Here is an 18,671-nt window from a genome sequence, read left to right on the forward strand (position 1 = left end):
GAGCCTCCCAAGGACCGCAGCGTCCCTCCATGCAGAGGCTGCTGCAGCTCCATCTGCTTGCAGGGAATTCCAACCAGGCCCATGGGAGCGCAGCCATCCCACCATGCTCTGGCAGCTCCGCCTGGGCAAGGACACGGTGTGCCAAATCCTGACCAAATACACTGCTTCACATCTTTATAGGAACCTCCTCCCTCCCAAATCAGGTAGTTGTTAGGCACTGACAGCCACGTAACTCCTCTTGGATGAATAGATCCCTTCATCTATGATTTTACAGCCTTACTTATACACAAGCAATGCATATTATAAAATATGTTATAAAAAAGTACACACACCATCCCTGCATAAACAGCTCGCTCCTGAAAGAGGAAAAAACTATGTCTGCACAGTTTTATTTCCACCCTTCTAAGAAGTTATTGCATGATTCATTAACCTCCACCCTGCCTTCTGCTCTCTACCAACACCCCTCTTCTCTGCCAGCATATAGAGCCATTTCTCAGTCACACCTTCCAGGTGCCAAAGCTTTTCAAGAATAGGACATTCCTGGCTCAGTTTATGAAGACCACGGGTTGAGGGTGAATAAAATACTCCCCTCCCCAACATGTGCTTTTAATATTCTCAGGATTAGTTTTGCTACAGCATCACCCAGCACCCTGGGCCAGGCTGGTGGCCACAGTGCTGGAGCTGTATGGAGGAGCTGCAGGATGGGGGGTTCCTGCTGTCAGGAGGCAGGAGACAAGGAACCTCATCCTCTGTGGAGAGCTGGGACTGCATTTTACAGCTGGGGCACAAAGCAGAGCACTGGAAGAGGTCACAGGATTTAGATTAAAGAATCTCACTCCCTCAAGTTAATCTGGTCAAGGGTTTTGGGGTATGGCAACATTGGAGCCTGTGATCTTAAAGGTCTCCCCAACCTAAATGATTCTATGATTTAAGGCCCTGTCGTTCTCAAGGGTTTTATTGGCCCTTCTGCAGCAGATACAGGACTGATTTTTTTATGAATATTTTTTAAGAGAATAGGCATACCCGTAAAGCCCTAGTGATAAAAGGTGCCAGAATGAAATAAGAACTGAAGTATCTCTGTTCATCACACTCATGGACCCTGTGATCTTTAAACAAGGTCACACAAACCCAGTACTTGAACCCGTATTTCTCCAGCCCCTCGGCTCCAATCCTCGCCACGCTCTGACTTCACTGCAGTTTGTCATGAGCAGCCAGCAGCGACTTCACCTTGAATGGCAACATCCTCCATCCATCCTGTGGCCCATCAGTGCCCAGGAGGAGCAGCGACCTCAAACCCACACAGCCCGAGGGTACAACATCATCCAAATAAAAAAGGCTGAGAAAATTAACTTTAAGATGTTAAATGAGAAGAACAAAGACTTTAGACACGGGCTGGAAGATGAATTGAGCTCGGAGGAGAAAACAGCCCAGGCAGTCAGGTGCAAGGGTCCTGCACTTACAGCGGATGCAGTGCAGAGATGGTGGCAAGCGAGATACTGATTTGACAAGCAGATGAGCTGAAATCCTGAATGCACTGGAGATGCTGGTAGGAAAAATAGGTAAATGGAGAGGCAGGGTACCACAAACCAAACAGAGGAGATGCATGAGATGTTATGGAAAACAGAAGGTCATTGTGATCCATGAAACTCTCAGAAGTAACAGTAGAAGTGGAGATCGCAGGGAGACAGCAGATGTTTTCATGCCAAGACAATGATGGAACCATAATTACAGCGAGATAGAGCATCCTGCATAGTCACAGCAACAAAGAAACAAAACAAAACCCCAAACCAGACACGTTTGATTGGCAACTGGAAAAGGCTACAGAAAGGTAATAAGCATTTAGCCCTTCTATTACACAGGAGTCAGACGAGTGGAAGAAAGAGCGCACCTCTTCACTGCAGAGCAAAAACAGTGCCAGAGAGGTCAAGCTGCTAACAGAAGTCCATGTATTTATATGGATCTCACATGGATACAGCTAGGGCCTCAGAAGCAGTTTTTTCTCCCCTTTTTCCATAAGGGGGTGTCCAGGCACATCCAGCCTGAGGCTGGGCTGTTCAACAGGGAACAGGGCAAGTTCCTCACTGTTCCTGGGCAAACCCATCCTGGGTGTCTTGCTCAAGGGCAAAACCCGAGTGAGCAGCAGACACAGGCCATAAGCCCCCATCCCAGAGGCTTCAGAAGCATCACTGGGAACACAATAGTCCAGTTTACATTAAGCAAAGACAAGCAAGGGAGGAAAATGATAAATTCATGGGGAGCAGAGCACCAAAGAGCACCACGTGACCTAAAATAGAGCCCTCAAATGCATGTATGTGCACGGACACCACCACAGGCCCCCAGTTTGACTCAGGTCTGTGCAAGAGCCAGGCTTCTTACTTTGCAAGACAATTTATGCTCCAGTTTGCCACACTCTGGCCTGTTAACACAAGCTCACATCCGAGCAGATGTACACAGCACTCACTGCCACTGAGCGGTGACAGGAGGTTTGAATTACTTCTGTTGGGTCTTAATAAACAAAGTAAGATTACAGTTGTGATACACAGCATCCTTCACCTACCAAAAGGCTCCTGAAAGTGCTGGGTTTGCCTGTGTCACAGTAATGACATGCTTTCAGTTTGTGATCTGTCTCAAATACAAATGGGCCTGGAAATAAGAGAATAGCTTTGAATTCATTGTAACTAAACAAACTAAAACCACCTTCATGCACTATCTTTACAGCATCTCAACTGGAATATTCCTTTTCTGACTCATTTGTACTTGTCTGGCTGCTGCCTCTTTGCACAGAGCACACTGAGCTGTGCTTTTCACTATCCACATCTACAAGTCCATTTCTCAGTGCGAGCACAATTTGCTCACTTCAGTTTGACTGGGGGTGGGAAAGAAATTATCTGATTAAAGAACTAATCTTGGTTCTGTGCTCTGGGGTAGCTGTGTGGAAAGGCACAGCCACCGGAGGAAAATCCAAGCAAATTAGGGGTCAGTCTCTGCAAGGGAGAAGTAACACTTTTTCTTTATCATCTCAAGTCCAGACACTGCGTAAGGACAAATCAGCACAAGCAGAGATACAATCTGGACCTGCGAGCAGAGAAGAACATCCAAAGCATGTAAATCAAGCTCCTATAGCCGCTTCTTATGGCTCAAGATTACACCTATTCCTTCAAGGACTGAGAGCCGGAATAGCTGCGCTTCCATTGCGGAAAGCACCGGCGGCGATGCTGGGCTGAGGCTCGGGTGCCATCTGCTGCTCTCCCAGCGCTCCCACCGCCTCCAGCGTGGGACGGGCAGCGAGCGCCACGCTTCGCTCAGGAGCTGAGGAGCCCTGTTCTCCTGCTTAAAACAAGACCACCAAACTCTAGTGGTCTCCTGGGGAACGAACAACGCACGGAGCTTTGAACACGAAACACACAAACCAGTGTATCCCTTCGATCCCATCTCTCTTCTCCCAGGGCACAGCTGAAACCTCACTACAGTCACTGCTACAGCACAACTCCTGTCTTCTCCTCCTGCTCTCCCCAAGGATGGAGAACACCATCATAAACAGCCAACCCTGGTTTTAGACACCAAAATACTCACCTCTGAATCTGCAGCACTTTTTCTATGCTCTCAATTCAGCAAAAGGAGGAAAGCTTCTGGCATGCATTCACCTCGGGAAAGGCACTACAGGGCTAGGAAAGGTCCAGGCTGGGTGTCAGGGAGGAGGTATGGTACCCACCAGCTCCACCCAAGGAGCTGAACACCTCAGACGCTTCAGCCTGGAACAGAGAGAGGTGACAGAGAAGTCTATAACTCGCAGGCAGCACAGACAAGCCAAAGCATGGGCCATTACTCACCTTTCCATGGCACCAGGATGATGGATTAGCCACGGATGCTTTCAGGCAATCGAACAAACAAACAGGAAGCACTTTTTCCACTTTTTTTATTATTGTTTTAGCAAAACATAACAGAGTTTCCTTGGCCTGCAGAGAACATCCAGAGCTTCTCAGGAACAGACATGCACTCACGTATAAAGCTCATCTGGTTTCACCCTTGACTTGTAAGCCTCCTGCCTTTGGTGGAGCCAAACTTGGGCAGTCGCAGGTCTTGGAAGGATTTCCAGACTTGCCTGTTCTCTGTTTCCTGCTAAGACCCTGCTCAGAAAACTGCTCCTTTGCTTGTGAGAACATGGAGCTCTCCTACCGGCAGACACACCAGCAGCGGGAGGACATGCCGTGAGCCAAGTGCAAAAGCAGCGCGGTGCTGGCAGCTTCAAACTCACAGAATCAAAAAGATTGTGTGATTGTTTCCCTTTAATTCTTTCTGTCTCATTGCAGTAACTCATGTATAACACACCTCATTCCATGCAGCCCCAGCGCTGTCAGTCCAGCCCGTGCCCTCGCTTTCCCACACAGGGAGCGTGAATACATCCTACTGCACAAACAGACTCTCCCAGTTGCAAGGTGCTCAAATACCAGAGTAAGGACAAACTGTTGACACCACTGCACTGCTTGGCTATAACAAGAAAACTGTCAGCATTTTAAAGAGGGGATTTTGTAGCCTGCACCACAGAAACAGACTCCCAAGTTTCTCTTTTCAACACGCAAGTGTGACGAAAGGGGACGCCCTGAATCCAGAGTCAGTTAATTCCACAAACACGTAACAGTCACAACAGCCTTGAGTACCAGTGCTCAGACTGAGGCTTTCTAATAAGTAATTCATCATAAAAATAAACCCAGTTTTCAGCTGGAAGTAAGAGGAACCCCTGGAGATTTGAAGCTTGACCTTTCTGCATCTCTTGCAAAGCCAGGATCAGGGTCTGATCTCACCTGCTTACCCCACTGAGCTCCCTTCCCATCCCTACATCGCAAGAGGTCAGGAAATGAAGGCTCTTACTCATCACAGTGTGATTAAGACAGCTTAAAATTCAAGCTTTAATTGAAATGGAAAGAAACATTCCAAGAGAATATATGTTTTATAGATTTCACTGAGTTACCAAATTGAGTTTTCACTGGATGTTACTGCAAACATGAACATTAAATCATAAGCACCGAATAGGAGAGAACTCAAAAGAAAAAGATAGAACCATACCACATCAGAAGGGCCAGACCAAATTCTTTCGTAGGGAACTATCCCAACGTGTGATGCACTGACATGTTAGCTCATAGGATGTAAAGACATCCTTGAATCCATCTGAAAAAGCTGCTGAGGACTGACTACATCAACATTTTCCTGGCAAGCATCTTCTCTGCCAGCCATAAATCCCAGCTCAATACATACCTAACATGATATACATTAGAGGCCACGTGTTTAAAGAGTATTAAGTCAGCTTAAATTTTAAGTCAGAGCAAAATTTTAAATATGTCACAGAAATCTATAAAGGAGAAAAAAGGAAAAAAAAAAAAAAAAAAAGGAAAGAGAGGAGAACACCACCGCAGCTTTAATGCCAAGTTATTACTTTCTTTTTAAACAGAACTGTACAGCAACATAGCAAAGAATGCAGTGATGACAATTCCAACCAGACAGCAATCTAAGGGAATCCTAATCTTGTATACAGCAGAGCTGAAACACTCCCAACATTCAGATGCTCCAAAGATATTGGCTACTCTAATGCACTCCAAACCAGTTCTACCTACAGAGGACATTTTGGTGTGAAAAAGTTTCTGTAAAGTTCCCTTTGTTTCCAGTGTTTTTCTTGTACAAAATATTACAATGTTGTTTTTTTTTATATATATTTACAGACTTGCACAGCTAGAAAAATATAAACTACAATAGGGCTCGGCAATCAGTTCTTTTCTTTAAATACATGTCATTTCAGAGCAAAAATTGTAGTGGTAACATATCCTGCCTTCAAGCATCTGCACAGAGCAGCTTTCTTCCTTAAGCATATCAAGCCTAAAAACCACGACTGCAGTGAGACATGTGCCCCAGTAAGTGCAACGAATGCAATTCATCTACCTCCTGGCATAAGGAAGACACAAGATGAATATTGTTTGTGCAGGTTAGTGGCACAATATAGAGAAATCCATAACTGAACATTTAATTCCTTAATCACATTCATTAATTTCATAGGCAGAGCCTGTTAAAAAAGGACAACCAATGTAACTTTGAAGGAAAAGCAGACACTAAGTTCATGGGCATTATACATCTGGAACAAAACACAACCACAGCTTCAGGGGCATTTGCTACCTTCGAGCGAGCCCTAAGGTTTTAAGGATTTTTTTTCTCCATTCAGCTTTTGAGTAGAGGCCAGGGAGGGTTTTTTGCTTTAAAGCTACAGTATCTGTCATTATGGCTTTTAACACCCCGCCTTTCACCGAGATGAGGTATGTGTTTCTAGGGAAATGGTAGGACATTGCTAGTAGTCAAGCCACCGAGCAAGCCCTCTTTCCACCAGAGTTCTGTTTATGGACACCACCTAAAGGGAGGTGAAAAAGAAAGAAAACAAAAAGTAGAAAGGTGAACAAACCACTAGAAAAACACATCAGCAAGTTCCTAAGCAATACAAAGTCTGCGTTATCATAAACTCCAATAGCGACAACAAAACAGGTATGTCAACGCACGCACCTCATCGCCCATCAAGTTCCACAGCTGTATCAGTGGCAGTCCTGTTGCACTGTCATAATTTGTGACCTGGAAACACAGAAAAACAAGAGTGGGCAGCAGCTCTGGTGTGAGCCATGATGGATGCAAGGCCAGCATCATTCATTGCCTGTCAGATACCCCATCCTGTGTGTAGGCTGGAGGAAATGTAGCTACTACTGGAGGCAGTAGCTGGGACACCCTGTGGGCAAGTTCACTCTCATCACTCAAATCCATGCCCTGGCCAGAATGAGTGCCCTTCCTCTCTGCCCACATCACTCACAAGAGGAAATACTCATCCCTTCCCAGGCACACAGCCCCGAGTGGTGATTGATGCTACACAAGGAAGTCCTCAGCACCACGATTTATCAGCAAGACCCTGCCCAGCAGCCAGACTCTGGCTCTGTTGTCTGTTTTCACTCACACAGGATGGGGGGGGCACAGAGGGTCACAGCAGCAGCACCATCAGCAGCAAGACTTTCCCAACAGCTCCCACGTACCTGCGCCACAAGGACTGCACCTCTGGTCATCTCATCAACAGCTGCATCAGCTTCAGGGGAGAAGTGATCCTCATCTTGGGAAAGAGAAGAGCAGGAGAAAACAAACGAGAGTCACAGGCTTTAAAGGCCAGAAGGGACTATTAAGCTCATCTTGTCTGACCTCCTACATCCATTAGGCCAGAGAATCCTCACCCACTGTTGCTGTATGTGTTTGCTGAAACCAGTCTATTAAGCTGGAGATCACACAAGCATTATGCCTGCTGTGTTGCTGAAGGGAAGAATGAAGTGCTTTCCAAAGCCACTAGCTAAGTTAATATGAATTTAAGTGGCTGACAAATTAGGAGGCTTTAAAGATAGAAAAGTGTGTATCTGCAGTACCTTTGAGCTGTCATTAGTATTTTGATCCTTAATAACTAAGCTCAAGGGCCTCAGGACTTTACTGACCCTGAGGACACTACCTGTCCGGCCTGACCTCCAGCTCCTACAGCCACCCCTTCCACACCCAGGGCGGCTTTTTAGACTCCCAGGCAGCAGGCATCTCTCCCACCATGAGAAACAGGGAAAACAACAAAACAGGAAGCATTTCCAGGCAGCGACTGACATTCTGCCAGTGCTTGGAGGGCAGCATTTTGAACACAGAACCACACACATCAGTCATTTTAGTAGGAAAGTGTCAGATATTTGTTTAACAGATTAAAAACTAAGCCTGCATTTACAGCTACTTTATGACAGAAGGTGGCAGAGTAGTTACAGCTACTTCACATAATACACTGCCAGTCCTGCCAACTTGCTGTTCAGGAGAGTAATTCATTCTCTCCTCCAAGCAGGAAAAAGCCTGGACATTCATCATCTGTCCCCTGGAGCCTGACAGGTTCTGCCATGCAGGCACATTTAGAAGAATCAAATTCATTTTTTCCAATCCTTGTTCTAGCCACATCCGAGGCTGTGCTTGCAATAGGAGGGAGAAGGCTCAGGCACAATCATTGCTTGCACAATTGGCACCCATTGACACCGCAGGAGGAGCGCCAACGGTACGTGTCAAGAGCTCCATTACCTGGAAGCGGCACCACGTTGTCCAGTAAAACTTCTGCTCCTTGGAAAGGCAGCGATAAAAAGTCAGACCTTAGAGGAAAGAGAATCCATCAGAACAGGGCTTTAAGTCAGTCCTGTGTTCTTTAAGGTGACATTGATTAATCAATTGGTCTAACAGGGATTTAGTTTAAAATTGATGACAGTAAAGAACCCCTCCCAGCAACGTAAGCAGCAGCAATCCATTGTCTGATGAGCATGCCAGGCTGGACTGGGCTCCAAGCGAAAACCAGCTCCACCACGGAGGCTGGACTGTTTTCCTTCCACCTCTGGGGCACAATCAAGTGTTTAATGAGCTTGTGTAAGAAAACCCTCATCCAATACAACTCTCCCAGCCAGTGGGGCTGGAACATAGAGAATCCCAGTCTTATTCCTAGCTCATCAACTAACTACACCTTGGGGCCTCCTTTTGCTCAGCTGCCACACTCAAGTGGTAGAAGTCACAATTTCCTCTTCCCTCCCCTTCAAAAAAAGCCTTGCAAGAGCTTGCTGTGCTCCCACCCCAGCTGCTGAGACAAACCTTCTACCAATTCCCACTTCAGCTGTGGAAAAAACTAGAAGCAATTCAAACAATACAGATGCCTCTGATGAAGATTCAAGCCAGATATGGCCTCAGGCCATGGAAGAGGAGCTAGAGACCTGATTTGTCTGAGTGTGTCGACCTTCACTTTGTCATATCCTCCATAATCCACGTATCTCAGTTCCACTTCACTGGTCTCTTCAAAGTAGCTGATAACTTGAGCCCGTAGCCATGCCCCATCCAGGCCTGGAGCTGCACAGATAATACCAACTGCAGAACATAAGGGTACAGAGAAGAAAGCTCAATGGATTTCCAGAAATCAGCACTTCAGGCATTAGTTACAACTAACAACTCCTTTCCATGTGATGCACCCTCCACTTTACATCATGTGCAGACAGTGACACTATGAAGATGTGGGAGTAGTTCCACACTTCGTCAGCAAAATTACACCAGGTGCCAGGTAGATAAGAAATAACCCAAGACTGACTTATCTCCTTCTGAATTTCAATGGGCACTAAGTGGCTGGGGAGGTACTCAGGGATGAGTGGGGTAAGGAAGAATAGAGCAACACTTGTGCTCTACCTATAAGGAAACCAAATAAATGAAATGACAAGTGAACTATCACAATCTCACGCCCTGGGAAACCTCCCAAGCCTAACCCAGGGGCAGCAGCCTTTCACATGACCCTAGAAGTTTCTCAAGTGAACAATTTGTGAGCAACCAAGTTACTTGCCTTCTACTGGAGTAGGCAGGGTTGGAATTTCAGGTTGAGAGTAGCAGACGTACATCTGCTGGTCAAGGCTCCGCAGGACATGGAAAGTGGGGTGTGTGTGTTGCTGCAGGAACATGTGCCCTGCATCGACTTGATGAGCCACAACCACCTCAACAGTGACTCCATCCGGGAGGAAGAGCTGGCATGTGGAGGAAAGACCCTCCCATTAGCGTTCACTGTAACACAAGCTTCATCCACAACAACTCCATGCTCACCAGCACCTCCCGAGGCTTACAGCCATGGCACTCTGGTATTTCACTTCCAAAGGCTGCTTTGGATCCGGAGCAGAAAGCTACCCCCTGTTAACTCCATGCATTCTAAAGGAAATCAGACTTGAGCTGGGGCCCATCTTATACCCAAGAAGACTATCAGCACAGAGCAGCCGTAAGACTTATTTACCCAAGAGATCAGTGAACAGAGTCAGGAATGATGCAGGTCAAGCCATGCTGCACTATCAACACTGTGCACTTGCCAGGACTCCCGGCCCATGGGGGGTTTAAACATCAAGGTAATCTTCACAGGGATTGTCCAAGATTTGTCACAGAGGCCTCGTTTTCAAAGTCATTTGCCCTGGCTGCTAGAGAGCCATTGTGCTGGGCAGCTTCTGAGCATTACTGTGCTTGGAATACATCCAAAATGCCTCTAATTTCCCAGCATAAATTCAATTCTCCAGAACAAAGCCTGTCTTTACATGAAAGGAGACAGTTCAGTGTGTGTGCAGTTATTACAGGCAGAATGGGAACAGCAGTGGAAGAGCAGGTAGATAAATCTGATCTACTAACAGTTAAATCAGCTGGACAACAACCAGCCACACAAAATCAGACTGGGCTTGAGGGCATCTGTGAACCAGCTATGTGGATACAGCATCCTACAATGCAGTGACCAGCAACAGCCTTCCGCCCCAGTGTCAGTGCAGCCAGCAAGCTGGGACTCACCCAGGCAGTCATAAGGAGGGAATGAAGTGTCAGTGGTGCTGGTGGAGGTAGACCGTGGATGTTGGCGAGACACAGCTCCTTGAACTTCGTGCCAATCAGGCTCAGTACTTTTTCTACTTGATGTGGGAAACCTGGAAGACAAAAGTCCCACAGAAGGTCTGTAGCACAGATACGGGGAGGACACCCCAACCTTGCCAAGTGAACCGATACAGCTACCAGAAGCCTTCTGCACTACAGCAACAACTTAAGTTTTAATAGATTTGCCTTGTGATCTGGTATGAGACCAACATGAGCTGATACATACCCCATAGCTCCTCCTCCAAGGCTGAAGTGATCCTGCAAAAGGTGTTGGTTAAACTACAGCAGATGAAGATGTTAAAACACATTCTCACCTCCAGAACAGAGGGTTCACGTGCCAAGGCACCAGTGACCTGGCACAGACCTCCACTGTAACAGCACTGAGCAGAAAGCTTTGTAAAGCACTGGACTCAGAGGCACTAAATCTGTTTAAACTCCTTGCCCATCTAATTAAGGCCCCCAAGCTACATATTAGACCATGAATTAAGAGACTTTCCACTTACCTTCGATGTGACAGACCTGGGAGTCACGGAAATAAGGCTGTGTCGAGACATAGATTTTGGCACCAGATTGCTGCCTCAGGAAGCTCATAAATTTTCCTTGTTTGCCGATCAAGCGGCCAACTAATTCCTTTATGAAAGGGACAAGAAAGCAACAGTCAGCAAGAGAAATATTGATCAAACAACACTGTTCTCTGCAGCTTATTTCATTGCCTGCTCTTAGTAACTGTGTCCCCTCAAAGCCTTCTGAATGCTTTCAAAGCACCAGACCAACAGATCGGGGTGGAAATCACAGGGAATAATGAGGTCAACAGCCCCGAGTGCTCCATGTTGTCCTGGCTCTTCGCTCCTGCCAAGTCCTGATGGGAGCCAAACACTTAAACCCTCGATCTGTTGTTGATGTCCCCAAGATGTCCCCAAGCCAGCACCAGCCAGGAAGGGCCAGAAGACGGCTGTGTAGGGCAGGGCAGGACGCAGGAGCAGGCCAGCAGCTGCTTACCTTCGGGACCTCTATTTCCCAGATGATGTGGTCACACTTGCTGGTTTCTCTCCCTAGTTTAGCGTTCTGCTGAGTCACTGTCTTCTTCATGGCACAGCCACTGTCCACAAAATCCATACCATGTTCATCCAGCCCTGCAAGATACACACGTGTCAGCATTCACACAAAGCCATGAGAAGGCATCATTTCATAGAGAGGTTACATAGAGCTCTACCCATGCATTCACTCGGGTGTTCCTGCATCAGGTTCTCCAGTGGGTCAGAAAGGGTAAAGTCCCATCACATGCAGCCTCCTGAAAGTTCCCTTTTATTCCTGGAGAAAAGCCTGCACACCTTTGGGAATGCCACAGGAGGCAGCCCGAGTTCAGCCACCACCCCTCAAACACGGTGACCCCCTACACAGCAGTTGAGATAAAGACGCTACAAGTCAAAGGTACCGGCTGAACGAGAGCTCGCTGCTGCCCAAGGAATTCTGCATTCTATCCATGGCCTGGGCAGGGCTCTTCACAGGGAGTTCAGCAGCCAAGGAGGGACCTATTCCTCTGCTCTCTGCGCTGACATTACACTCCTGCGCCAGCAGATGGTGCACAGGGACCTGAGTGCCAGGGGTGCTCCACTACTAGTGGTGGCACAGGATTGCCTCTTGCCCAAACCTGTCATATGCCTGAAGCAAGGTGCCAGAGCCACGCTCCGGCTTCTTCCCAAACCATCAGCTGATAACAGGAACATTTCTACTTGGGAAGGGGACAAACCCAAACATCTTCCTCCTGGTCAGATCCCAGGTACAGTCAGTGTGACACGTGGCTGATCCTTCCTCCAGATTAACAAGCAGGAGCATGAAGATCCTCACTTGCCTGCAAGTATTCAGGCCACCCAGTGCAGGGCCAAAGAGACAAATGAACCCAATGGCTGCCTCACATTTGCCACATCTTAACTAGCAACACAGCACAAACACATAGAAAGTCAAAGGCAAGGATGAAAGGCTCATCCTAAACAAGGATGAGGATGGAAGCCCCACAGCCAGGCGGTGAGACTCAGTTGTGTGACCCCTGGAGCACCTTGCCCTGCTCTATCCCCTCTCCCTGCCCTTCAGCTCTCCCGGTGCAGAGCTCTCAGCCCTTGTTGCCACCAGGCTCCACAACACTCTTGTACCTTTTTGTCACACCAGCATTCACAACAAGGCAAAGCCACTGTCTTCCTACAGCAGCATCCACTAGAGAAAATGTTCTGTGGGTTTAATCCTTAATTGTTGGCAATCTCAATCCCCACGTTTTGCAACAAGGAGCCTTCCAACTACTCTGTAGCAATTATAGAAGAGATCCTGTTATTAAGGGCCATTGGCACCACAGGCTCTCATAAAGGGCTTTAACATCCATCCCAAGGTCACACAGGTTAACATTGGCTCAGACAGCTTTGCATTCTGCCACGCACACATCATCCAGGATCTAGAAGGCAAAAGCAACACACACAGATGGGGAAACTCCATGACCACTGCCCCCTGTTGGGATTTCTTGGCATGCACCTGCCCTTCCAAGCAGAAAGGCTTCAGGGTAATTGGTCTGCAACCAACTGATTTTATCACAGTCCATGAGAGCACTTCCCCAGCACCTCAGAAACCTGCCTCATGGCTCCTTCCAGCAGCAGTTCACAGACAGAGATGAGCCCAGGGCTTGCTAGAGGCTGCTGGAACTGAAGCAGAAACCATTGGGATGAGCAGGTCTCAAACCAGCAAGGTCTCCTACAGCCTGGCCTACACCCAGACACAGTCCATGTCACTGGGCTACTCCAGAACATGCTCAGCTGTAGACAATAAGCTTTGTGCTGAACAGGGACCAGCCTGTTCACCTCCTTGCAGTATACCCTGAAGATCACCCAGCTAACATTGGATCCTGGAGATGGGAATCCTGAGAGCAAATGCAGACCCACCTTCACCTGAGGGCTAAAAAGTCATTTACTGGGGAAATTAAACATGAAGAAGATTTATCTGCACATGTTCTGAAGCAGGAGGGTTACAGCACATAAAATGCTTGTTCACCATGTTTGTGTAGGAGATTTTCAAACCTCTTACCTTGTGGGCCATCTCCATCTACCCCTGGTGCACTGCTACACTCACTGCACAGGTCTGGACCATTCTCCCTCAGTACCCCATTGCTGTATGGCACTTTGTTGTCTTCAGGCAGCTTCAGAGCAGGATGAGTTTCACTTGGGCCGGAGCTCTGCTCAGCACACGTGGCTCGGCCTGCAGGTACGCTCAGTGACTCTGAACACTGGCCTGATGCAACAGCCAGCCTTGTGTTCTGCAACGGGCCCTCCACACATGTCCCACCTTCCGGTGTGGATGTGCTGCACCCAGAGCCCTCCCTAACCAAAGGTGACTTTTCCAGAGACCCTCTGTGGTTTTCCACAGGAGTCCAACCACCTCCTTGGGACTCGCTGCACACAGGGGTCTTCATCCGACAGTCTGTTGTGGCTCCCTGAACGGGGCTTTGTGTTAAACAGCTTGAACATGTCACATTCTGATGCTGCTCCTCTGCCTGTGGGGATGTCAGTACCGCAGCATCACTCCTTCCAGCAGCATTCTTACCAGCTACTGGAGCTTCATCTCCAAGTGTCTGATCAGTGGAAACAGCACTTGCCATCTCCAGAGGTGTCTCAACTTGGCTGGCGGCAGCCTGGCAGAGCGGAGTGGACCCATCACCTGTAGGAGCAGACAGCACCCCCTCACTGCACACAGGGCTCTTCAGCCAACAGTCTTTTGTGCCTCCCTGTGCAGGGCTGGATAAACAGCCACGCGTTAAACAGCTTGAACGCGCCACGTTCTGATCCTGTTCCTCTGCCTGCGGGGATGCTGCTACCACAGCATCACTCTCCACAATGTTCTCACTGGCTACTGGAGCTTCTTCTGCAAGCATCTGATGAGAGGAAACACCACTTGCCATGTCCAGAGGTGTCTCACCTCGACTGGCAGCAGCCTGGCAGATCTGAATGGACCCATCACTTGCAGCACCTGACAGCACTTCCTCAGTTGCTGCCAAAATGACCTTGGAAACAATCTGTATTGTCACTTGCTCAATTTTCTCAATGTCTTCCTTGCACAAACTCACTCCTCTAGTCTTCTCTCCTCCCAATTCATCTCCTTTTGGCTGCGTGTCCTCCTCCTCCTGACACACAGGTACAGTACTGGCAACTGACCTGGGCACGTCTTCTTCCCCTGACTGCTCCGAACAGGCAGACTCCAAAGGGAGAGAAACACAAGCAGGGACGCTGCTTTCGTCTTGAGATCCTGTTTCTTCTAGTTTTTCACTGTCGTCCTCAAGGGTGCTGGGCTGAATTTTTGTTACTGGCAGGTCTGGTGAGAGACCCAGCCTCTCATCACTTTGACACATAAGAGAGGGCACCGTCAACCCTGCTGACAGCAGGGAGGTCGAGGTTTTGTTCTCTGTGCATTCCTCTTCCAGCAAGGAAAACGGTCTTTGAGGAACACATGGTTCTGTTCTGGGTGCTGAATCCTGCTCTGTCACTTCTTCCTGCTGCTCTTCAGTGGCTACTGCTTGTTCATCTCGATAGGTTCCATGCTTTTTTCTATGGGAATAGATCCACCAGCAGCCAAGAAGTGCCAGCACTCCAGGTATGGCATATGGGATGAAATTCCGGAAGCATAAAGACATTTTAGAAAGCCTCAGCAATTATACCTAGAAGGAGAAACAGAAAACTTGTTACAATAGTCACAGGGAAGGGAACAGGAAGACTCAAGTTTCATAAATGCCTTGAGGTATTTCTAGTAGCAGGAACAGGCTTGTTTTCCAGCTGCTCTTTCAATTCACTTCTCTGCTTTACCAGCAGACCACAGAACAAGATCCTTACCTAAGACCAGGGATGCCTGGACACTTCTCACCATTATAGCCACCAGTTTTGCCTTACCTCCCCTTTACATTCAAGCCCATTTCACCTTGCCCCTGCCTCCCCTTTGCAGGTTAGTGCTACACACAGGGCCAGCAGCCAGCCCTGCAGTCTCTCCAGCAGCAGGCTGGGGTCACACCACCCTGGACCACAAGTGTGTTCCACATTAAACTCACTACATGGACAGCTGCCACTCCTCTGACTTTCGAGCTCAAAGTAGTCTTTTTTATTCCAGAAAGTGCATGAACCCTTCCTTGCCTGGACACCACTGGGACTCGTGCTCCTCATACACGTTAGATGAGGAAGGGCTGAGAGGCCTTTCCTTTTCCTTAAGTAAAGCCTATAGCTGGCACACAGAGCTAAAGTCACCCACATCCCCAAAACAAAGAGTGTAAAGTGCTCTCAGTTTATATTTTCACTGGGCAGGAATGAAAGCAGAACCCACGTGTCTGCCACTGCTTGCACACAACAGTAACGTTCTCCAAACGGGCCCCAAGACTTTGGCCAATAAGCAATAAAGATTTTCTCCAGGAGATAAAGTCCTAGAAATGGGAACCACACACAGGAAAAGAGTATTATCTAGTTCCTCTTTAGAAGTATAAATACGTATAAAAAGACAAGACAATCAAGTCAGTCTCTCGACTATGCTTTGTCTGTCTCAACCAGGAAAAACCCTTTTGTTATCAGAGCAAGCCTCCTGACCACAGCTTCCAGATACCTCCTTCAGGGCCTTGATTTCCACAGCAGCTGACTACATCCTAGCTAAGGGACAAAACCATGCCTCCCTCAGACCCAAACTGAGCGTCCGAGACCTGCGGCATTTAATACACATTCCAGATTTCTCACCTCCTCCAGCCACAACCTCCTGTCCCACAGGAGCAAACACACACCTCCATCAGCCTGGCTTCTGTGCTGCTTGCTGCGGAGTCATACAGTCACTCACAGAATGGTTTGGGTTGGAAGGGACCTTAAAGGTCATCCACTCTCCACTAGAACAGCCACTATCCAGCTTGCTCCAAGCCCCGTCCAACCTGGCTGAGGCAAGTGAATAAATGAATGGCAGAAACAGAGACTAGAAAACATCTTGCTCAACCCCAAATCAAAGCTCAGCTGCAGACACGACTTCAGAAGTCCAGTAACATCTCCAGTGTATCACAACTGTGGTTCTACACAGGAAACTTGGGTCTTGTTCACTCTGTGACACTCATGTCTGGTATCTTTAAGTCCGAGATGCTCCCAGTCAGGCAGCAGGGCTTACTGCTGAGGATGAACTTTCAGGTAACAGCAGCATCTGAGACTTGGAATTAAAAACCAGAACAAGAAATCGATGAAGTAACTTGGATGTTTGGTTTTTGGAAGGTGGCAGACAGAAAGGGTGAAGCCTGTACATACATTCCTGAGACAAAGGACACCCATTTCTGCTCCCCAGCACAATGGCACATTGTGAGTGACCGCGAGTGCTCATCTGCTGCCCGCTCAAGTTGTTGTAATTCATGCAGAACCACCCCACAAGCTGTCCCACAGTGCACCACAAACTCAAATTAAAGTAGCTCACAAGTCCATTCCCAGCAAGCTTCCCTGATTAAACAGACAGCCCTATTATTATCCCATTCCCTATTAAGTTGCACCAACTGTACAAACAATGGTCCCACACAATTCTGCAGGGCAGGGAGACAGTAGCAGGATGCCCCTCAGAGGGCCAGGCCCGTCCCAAAGCCTGGCAGACAAAGCAGTTCCAAGAGTCCTTTTAAACATTAACATCATTTAAGCTGAAGATCTCCACTGTGACGTTTAGGCCAGTGGGAATGGTGGGTTAGCTGCCTGCTCCTTGCAAAGCTCATTTCATTTCATGCTTTTAATTCGACTAGTTTCAGCAAGAGCTGCATTATACCACCAGTGATGTGTTAAATGGGAATTCCACATCCCTCCATCAGCTAGAAAGGGACAAAATGCAGTGGCTCTGCACAAGGCACCAGCAGACATCCTAAAGCACTGGGCTGGCCAGGGGGCAGCTAGCACTAACAAACATCTCCTTGCATAAACACGACAGGAAGACTTTGGTGGCCCGATTTTAATATGCTGGTCACACCACCACTTTCATGTGATGCCTTGAAGACAGCCGATTTTTAACCTGCTCAACCCAGCAGTTGCAGGATGCAGCACATACTTCTCTTCCCCTCTTCCACAGGGGCACTCCTGCAGCCCACATCTGTTCTTCCAACAGGTTTAAAAGCAACAAAACCCTCTCTCCATTGCCAACTCGACAGCCAGTTCAGGACCACGGGAGCAAAGGGATCATTTAGACACACGGAGGGGGAAGCAAGCCCGGGATTCTCCTGCCAGCAGCAGAACAGAACATGGCAACTTGTCAAATCACATGGCCTCAAGCGGTGCCAAGCCGGAGAAGTGCAGCCCGGCAGCCCCTGCGCTCCCCAGGCAGGAGGAGCCAGCTGGGGAAGCGCAGCAGCTCCCGAGGCTCTGGGCTACACACAAGCAGCCCGTAGAAGCCAGGACCAGCGTGAACACTGGATGCCCCAGTGCCGTTCCCCAACACGCAGGGCTCCAAGTCCTGCCCCAGGAACCGTGCAGAGCTCGCACACTGCACACGCCTGCCCTGCCCCATGAGCCTCTTCCACTTCTTCCTCCTGGCACGCCAGGAATCCACTCGAAATGTCACACCTTGTATCAAGGCACAGGGAGCTGCAGCGAGGGCATGAGGCTTGTCCAACTTGCTAAATAATCCCCACAGTAGGTCAGGGCAGGATTAAGACACCAAGGGGAGAATAGGGGTCGGTCAGCTCTCCAAATCTGTATCCTGACTTGATTTATGGAAAACTCCTGGTAAAGATCAGGGGGGTGAGGACAAGAATGAACCCACACACTCGCCTACCTTACAAAAGAAAGGCAAGGACAGTCAACTTATTCTACTTGCTCACATTAGGATCCCAGAGCAGTTTCTCTCGCCAGCACAAACACATCCGTATAAGGTTAGAAATGTTTGCAGCACGAGGTTCACAGAGAAGCCAGATAACTCATTCTCAAGGTCCAAGAGGAGAGTGCAGCAGGCACTCACTCCAGATTTCCAGGGCTTTCCACACACAGGAAGGTCTGTTCTGGGGGCAAGCTGCTTCCAGTCTCTAGGAGAGAGACAAGGACTGTTCCCAAATGATGGAGCCCCCATGCCCTGCAGGGACGTTCCCCACAGTGCTGCCGGTCTCTGCCTCCTCCGCTTCCCTCCTGCCCCAGCACTTGAGAGGTTGCGCTTCCAAACCCCAAAAGCAGTGGAAATCAAGGCTGGAATAAAGACCGTCCTGAAGGATCACA

At 48.4% G+C, this 18,671-nt stretch overlaps 1 protein-coding gene across 1 annotated transcript; it reads right to left on the bottom strand.

Moving 5' to 3' along the window:
* Positions 1-6,331: 6,331 nt before the first annotated feature.
* Positions 6,332-15,115, bottom strand: AKAP1 (A kinase (PRKA) anchor protein 1). The gene is made up of 11 exons (XM_010022416.1): positions 14,446-15,115; positions 13,516-14,145; positions 11,449-11,582; positions 10,953-11,079; positions 10,372-10,502; positions 9,398-9,575; positions 8,784-8,934; positions 8,110-8,177; positions 7,056-7,129; positions 6,541-6,606; positions 6,332-6,391 (listed from the first exon to the last, which is right to left on the bottom strand). Exons 1-11 carry the CDS (start codon positions 15,113-15,115, stop codon positions 6,332-6,334), a joined length of 2,289 nt encoding a protein of 762 aa, XP_010020718.1.
* Positions 15,116-18,671: the final 3,556 nt, after the last annotated feature.

This window comes from Nestor notabilis, unplaced genomic scaffold (assembly GCF_000696875.1).
Source record: "Nestor notabilis isolate BGI_N333 unplaced genomic scaffold, ASM69687v1 scaffold23879, whole genome shotgun sequence".
Classification (NCBI taxonomy): Eukaryota; Metazoa; Chordata; class Aves; order Psittaciformes; family Psittacidae; genus Nestor; species Nestor notabilis.

Excerpts from the sequence above, each read along its gene's own strand:
- AKAP1 (XM_010022416.1), bottom strand. The coding sequence starts at position 15,115 with ATGTCTTTATGCTTCCGGAATTTCATCCCATATGCCATACCTGGAGTG. Across the intron at positions 6,607-7,055 it reads GTGCAGTCCTTGTGGCGCAG|GTCACAAATTATGACAGTGC; the intron begins GTACGTGGGAGC and ends CTGTGTTTCCAG. Across the intron at positions 6,392-6,540 it reads GGAACTTGATGGGCGATGAG|GTGGTGTCCATAAACAGAAC; the intron begins GTGCGTGCGTTG and ends ACCTCCCTTTAG.